At 47.3% G+C, this 7087-nt stretch overlaps 1 protein-coding gene across 8 annotated transcripts in view; it reads right to left on the reverse strand.

The window, feature by feature from the left end:
- The window catches only part of MAP4K3 (mitogen-activated protein kinase kinase kinase kinase 3), an 84751-nt gene extending 77718 nt beyond the window's left edge, over nucleotides 1-7033 (reverse strand). For 7 of the 8 annotated variants that reach the window (XR_013928338.1, XR_013928339.1, XM_080388652.1 and 4 more), the window contains exon 1: nucleotides 6802-7033. Coding sequence is in view for 5 of the 8 variants with exons in the window: in XM_080388652.1 (XP_080244778.1) it covers nucleotides 6802-6906 (105 nt within the window). In the remaining 3 variants the exon portion in view is untranslated. Of the gene's footprint in view, nucleotides 1-5825; nucleotides 6619-6801 lie in introns of those variants that run through there. The other variant, XM_080388655.1, reaches the window with a different exon arrangement.
- Between the last annotated feature and the right edge of the window lie 54 nt (nucleotides 7034-7087).

Consider the following 7087-nt stretch of genomic DNA (forward strand, 5'->3'; position numbering starts at 1 on the left):
AATGAGATGCAACTTGTAGTAGATACAAGTGAGGAGATCCTGAAGTTAAGCACCCTGCATGCAGATGGCATGTACAAGCCAAGCTGGAAAAATTTCACAGGCTTCAGGGACATCACTAGTCTAACAAAAAGTGTTTGGTAATTTTTTTATTGTTGTATTTATTTTTAACAATACCATGTCCAGCTGTCAGGAATTTGTTTCTCTGACTATGGTCACTACGCTCTGCAGAGTGCTATGGCAACCAAAGCAAGATAGAGGGTAGGTAGGAGCTAGTGAAAATTTCGGAACAAAACCGATGAAAACATATGAGGGTACTCAACACAAAGACGTATGTGATGGTGATGCCAAAAATCTATCAACAGTAGACTGACAAATCTATAGATGCATCCGGAGAAGGACATGCAAAATCCCAGCCAAAGGAAAGGCGTCCGAGCAGCAGGCAGCCTAGCCTAATCCATGCTCTCCATACCTTGTGCCTGATTCGGCCCTCTCCCATCACAAAGGGATTTCTTCTTCAACATCATGTTCTCAAAAGAACTGTTCAAAATTGTGGGAAGGAAAGAACAAGTGTCGAGTGTTTTCTCCTTCAGCTTAGGCATCACCATTGCTTCCTTTCTTCAACACCAGCAGTAGTGGGACCCTTTGGCCAGCTAGTCATTCTCTGGACCAGTATCTGCCTGGACTCATGAAAGCTAGAAAGGACGAACAAAATCTGATTTAATGCCTTCACTCACCAATGCCTTCAGGAACAGCAGGTTACCAACTGCTTAAGGGCATACCTTGTTACTTAAGATAACATGACTTGAAGCTGACAGTCTGAGTAAGTTACCACTTTGCATCTTACTCCATTTGGGTTATTAGTGTTGAAGGTGGTGTCACCAGTAAGACTATGAATTGCCTTTGTTAATCTGACTGTGTGTATGTATATATATATACATATTAGAAAAAAAGAGATTGACTGTAGTGACACAAGGGTTCCTTGCAAAGGATGAAGATTAGGTACCCCGACAGGTGTTACGAGATCTCATCAAATACCTTTGAAATCACTGGCTGTGAAACAATTTCTTGCCTAAGCTCACATGAATGACAGACTGAGACAGACTGAAGCACTGCATGCTTTTCAACACGTGTTGGAGCTGGCTCCGACTCTTAATTTGGGGGTGCTTGTATATGTACCACACAATAGCTTAGAATGTTGAGGGCACTGCCTTACATGTTCATTCAGCATAATCACACTAAAGTCGCCCGTTACTTACGGGCTTTGAGATGGGTGCATTAATAAGGAATTGTTGGCTGAAGAATAATTTTGAACAAGTATTTCTAAGTCAGCAAATGCAACCAAAAATTTCAAAGAGGCTCATGTAAGAAGACACATCTTTGTTTTTTGCTGCCACTTGCACCTTAAGTGCTCTAACTCCCAGCCTTTGCGCTGCTGATGTTAACAGCAACAGCCGAGTTCTTCCTCCCACCCCTGTTTCCATGAGCAGGAGCCTGCAACTAATTCCATCAAATGCAGATTTCACTATGTCAGTGCGAATGCATTACACAGGTTTTGCGGAAGCAAGGAATGGCCCACAATGCCTGTGTCTCCATGCGATCACTTTACTAAATGTGCACAGCATTTATACAGTGTCTGCTCTGGAAAACCATGTAAGGATCCTCATTCCACCAGCAGCTAAAAGAATGAGACTCTTCAGAGATCTAGACTGCCATATCTGGTGAGGAGTTTAAAAAAAATGCACCAACCGCTCAGTCAAGCTGGAGAAGCACCACCCAATTAAACAGGAAAGAATTACTAGTGTCTCTGTGACAACAGTAGGGTAGCAAATCAAATTGGTATATAAAAAACTGCCACCCGCTGGAAATGAAAACTAGAAAAATACAAGTTTTGATATTATTTCATTATTAAAAAAATCCTTAACCAAAATGCCTCACAACTGGAAAGACACTATTACTCTGAAATAGAGAAGGAAAGAGCAATGGAGTAGGACAGTGCTCGGATGGGCTCTACTGGGAAACACCAGCCAAGCAAGAGATGTGCACGGTATCTGAAAAGGAGGGGAAAGAAAAGGAGGAAGAAGGCGAGTATTTAGCACTGCCCCTAATAAATGCCACAACAGTACAGTCATAAGGAAGACAGGTCTGTGCAGCTAACTAGTACAAACATAAAATCCAAGGTCCAAGGAGGTAAATCTCCTGCCAAATTTCTATTTGTCCTTCAAATGGAAACTGGTAATAAAATAAACAATGTTGCAACAAAAACTAGGCCAAAAAGCAGTCTAAGAGAGTAACAATAGAGTGCTTCTGGTTTTGACTACTTCCTATGTGAACTGTTGAACAAAATGCCAATGAGCGATTTCTAAACAAGTTGTTGCTTCACGGGATAACCGATCCCAGGGCACAGTCAGGCTTCCTGAACTGGATTAGCTCCGCTCTTCAGGAAAACGCACCCGAACGGCTGCCCGACCCCTTGCTTCCATCCCTGCGGGCTTCCCCTTCAGCCTCTCCCAAACCCACACGACTGCCCCAGAGCCAATTCAACTCTCCAAGCCAGCAGAAACCCACCTGCCTCCCTTTTCTTGGTTAGTTTTCTGCCGGGTGAGCTAACCATGCTGGCCCAGGCACCGTGCTGAGCATCAGAGCCAACGCAAGGCAAGCGGCCAGACAGCCGGGAGCAGGGCAGGGGATCGCCCCTCTCGGGAACAGTGAGCTGTTACACCAGTCCAGCCCACCCCACAGTCACGGCTGTAATTAACAGGAATTGAACTACTGAGAATTATGCTAAAAATAATTAGGTTCCACATTCTGGTAGGAGGCGTGGTAACTAAAATGCGACAGAGCTACAGTTTTAGAAAGTAATGCTCTAATAAAGGTGATGTTAAGCAAAAAGATTTGAAACGAAGGCAAACAAATTAGAGGGCCTGGGACTAGGGATGATGAGAACGGCAGTTTCATACTAAGAGGCAGAAGTATTTCTAAATGGGAGATGGAATAAATAGAGCAAACTAAATTAGGCAACCACTCATTTAACTCTAGGAATATTTCCTGAAACTGAGCAGGACAGGGCATTGTCTCTTTTTCACAACTGAAAAAAAAACTTAACTCCTCTTTCACACTTTGCTGGCCACTTTACACAAATTATTTGCAGCAGTGAAACACAAACACAAAGGACAGAAATTATTTGTACAACAGCAGAACTAGTTTCTACCCTTTCTAGCAGGTCTGATTTTGGATGGGAAAATTTGACAGAAACAGAAGGTGACATTCAAGAACTTTCCTGGCAAGTAACTGCAATCAGAAAAACAATTTTGCTATCAGCCTCTAAACAAGACACTAGAGGAAGCTAATTTACTTGTCAAGTACATTTACTGAGACACAGAAAACAAAACCATGCAAATGAAAATGTGATATGCAACACTCAAGAATACTCAATACCAAAAAACCACTATTAGCAGATCATTTGTCTGTGCTTTGTTATAGATACATCATCAACCATCCAACAAAGCAGTAACTCGATTTCACCATTAATGTTAGCAGTCTTGAGAGGAGACATCTCTGGACAAGGAAATAAGATTTTCTCACAAGAGCTTTGTAATACATTTTAGCTATCTATCATAGCAACACAGCTACACTGAAAAAAACTTTTAACAACCACCTCTCTCTCAGACCCTCACTGAAACCTGTGTTATGTCCAGCGATTATATCCCCAGGTTACATTAAGAACTAAGAATCCAGATGAAGCTTCATCTCCTACAACAGCCTTGGACTGGTGCTAGTTAGAAGAGACATTATTATTGACTGTGCATATTTGATAAAGAGCAAATGGCATGAACAAGTTACGCCATTACCCTTCTTGTGATGCGTTCATCATTGTCTGCTCCAAGGCCTCTTTGAAAACTGAACTTGAGTGGGAGGGCAGATAATTATAAAAATACTGCTTTAAGCCCAAAAGCTGTAGTTGTGGTGCACTAGTGCGTTTCCAAGTACCAACCAAGCAGCAGGACTCTTATCAGTCTGATCCATAACCTCATTCCCTTCAAGTCTCCATAGTTCAGTCCGTACCACGGGCTCTTAAAATTGTAAAACCTTGAGAGTACAGATACCGTGTCTTCCACACACCCCACCCGCCCCCCTCACCTCCCTAATGTCAAACATTTAACCCATGCCCTGCTGTAGCTCAGTTCAACTGAAACAGAGCAAGGAAGTAGATGCCAGTCTGCTCTGCTTTCAGCTCCTCAACAATTTGCCAGGAAAGCAGGTTACAGAAACATCAGCATTTAGCAAGAATGTCAACATAACAAGACTGTCATCCTTTTAAGGCAATAATCCCCACCTACCAGTAGAAACACCTCCCTACCTGGCTCTCCCTGCTAAGGGGGAAGCCCCACAATTTACAAAGAGTAGTTTGAAGCTGCCCATGTACGGCCAGTTCTTGGGTCCACTCTTCCTGAAATCTCACTACTGATGAGTGCCATCATCACACAGCTAATCTCAAATTCAGACAATTATTTCATCAACCACAAAGTTCACCTACAGATGACGGGATGAAGCAAATGAAAAAGGCTTTATGAAACCCCTCACAAATTTAAGATAAAGCCCTAGTAAGCTCAAGCGTGGTTGACACTTTAGGACTATATATTGCTTTTAATGCAACAAAGAGGAAGTAACCAGCTCTCATTATTATTTTTGGGCTACTTCCATTCTTCATTTTGAAGATGCCTTTGAAGATTGCCTCAAAATGAAACAGGCAATAATCCATCCAGGAGAAAAGCACATCTCATTTTCCCTACACCGTCTACAACCTAACCAGAAAGCACTTACCTCTCTCCCTCTCTCTCATCTATTAGAAATAATTATAGCACCAGCCTAGGCTATCCCGGATATACCACTTTCTATCTCAGCTGTCACAGGCAGATTACAAACATAAACAAATCCACTCTGAGGGAGGACAGAATTTCTGTGCCTCAAACAAAGAAAAGCCACAAGCAGCACGGGCCACTCACAGAACACCAAACTGAAGGCTACTGCAATGGAAGTACAATAATCATCAAGAACACCTTGACAAATCCAGTGACACTTAACAGGTTTCAGATGCACAGTGGTACTGCAAATGTAAATATTCACGCCATGGTTGGAGGTAACGTTCTTAAAATTAAACAGTAAACATAGGTGACTTGGATAATTCATATTCACCAAAATTATGTACACAGCACTGAAAAAATCTGATCAATAAGGTATCAGAGTCAATATGCCAGTTAAAAACTGCAACAGAAACAGAGCTGAACACATTAAGAGAACAGTTTGCAGAAAAATGAAAGAACAGAGCATAAGGCAAGTAGTCTTGGATAATTAAGACATTGGCATAGTACACAAACACTCAAAGGAAGCTTGCAAGGTGGGGAAAACACCACAAGAAACCCTTTCAATTAAACAATAAAGCAAGAAGTGAGCACACTAAGAGCGCAGTAACAAGAGGATTTAGGTCCTGAAACTTTCATAACATACAAGCAAACTGAGATTAAACCAAAATTGCCCCAGCCCAAACAAGACTTCATTCTAGGCACATTCACTTACAGTCAAAGGCAGCATCAGGGCCAGTTGCGCACACCTCAAGTTGTGGAATGGCTCTACGTGTTTCCCTACAGTCTGCCTACCAATACAAGTTTTCTTGAACACACACGCCCACCCTGCGATAGCAAAAACAGAAGACACTTGGAAAGCGCACAGTTAAATCAATGCTTCCAAAAGGCCACACGTGACAAACTTCAGCTCTCCAATCTGCTCAGCCCTCAAACAGGAGCGGGCAAGAACCAGGGTCGCCCTACCTAAGGGACGGGCCGCTGCACCTGTCGGGCAAGAGTTCAGCTGGATAAAAAAATAACATATGTTGCAGAGAAAAATGCCACAGTGCGCTATAAAGCCCAAACCCCCAAACTTATGCTCAGCAGCTATTCCTTCAGCTTTGCTTTTCCTGCAGGTTTGGGCAGGATGTTTGGGAAAGACTGTGATGCTAACAGCCCCTCTCCTGACTCCCCAGTTTATCCTCCGACTGGTCTACCCTCCTCACCTTACACAGAGGCATAAGCACAAAACACCGATGTTTCCACCCAGGACAGCGACGGGAGCAAGAGTCGGGACGCACAGCCCTGCTCGCCTTCAGGCACGCTACTTCAAGTGACATCTGGGCTGCAAACTACCAAGCGTGCACTTCCCGCACCCCCGCGGCTCCCGGCTCGGTCGGGAGGGGAGCCGACCCGCCGGCTCCGCCCGTGACGCCGACACCCGAGCCGGCACCCAGCAGCGGCAGGGACGGGCTCACGGGGCGGCTCCGCGGCCGCGGGGCGCCGTGAGAGCGCTGCGGTGCCGCACCGCGGGCCCGCACCAGCAGCGGGGCCCGGCCGCCCCCAAGCGCCGAAGCGGCCCCCGGGGGTCGCCCCCTCGCACGGGCCGGCCGAGCCACAGAGGCGGCCAGGCCGGCGGCTGGGAGAGGCGCGGGGCCCCTCTGGAGGGGAGCCCGGCTGGGCCAAGCCAGGCGCGCACCCACCCGCACCAGGGCTGGGGGCCGGCGCGGCAGGGCCGCCCCCGCTAGAGGCGGGACTGCGGTCGGCCTTCTGTGCCCGCAACGGCGGGAGCCCCCTCCGGGCCGGGGAAGGGGGGGGCGGGGCACGTCGCTTGGCAACGGAAGCCCCCTCAGATTTTGGAGAGAAGGACCGACCCGGTTGCTTAGCAACAGAACCCACGAACAACGCGGGAGGGGCGAAGAGAGAGCACCCCCCCGCCGGAGCGCGGTGTTGCGTCTACCTTGTAGACGTCACCGTAGGTGCCGCTGCCGATGCGCTGGATGAGCTCGAAGTCCTCCTGGGGGTTGCGCCGGGACAGGTCGCACACCCGCCCGCCACCGCTCATGGTGCCGGGGAAAGCCCCGCTCGGCCGCGACCCCCCGAGCCGCGGGAGGAGAGGAGAAAGGAACCCGACACCGGAGCGATCACCGCCTCCCCCCGGCCCGCTCCGGCAACATGGCGCCGCGCCTCGCACCGCGCAGGCGCAAATGGCGCCGCTCCGCCCCGCCCCTCTCCCCGCCTCAGGC

Source organism: Falco punctatus, assembly GCF_963210335.1.
Source record: "Falco punctatus genome assembly, chromosome: 5".
Lineage (NCBI taxonomy): Eukaryota > Metazoa > Chordata > Aves > Falconiformes > Falconidae > Falco > Falco punctatus.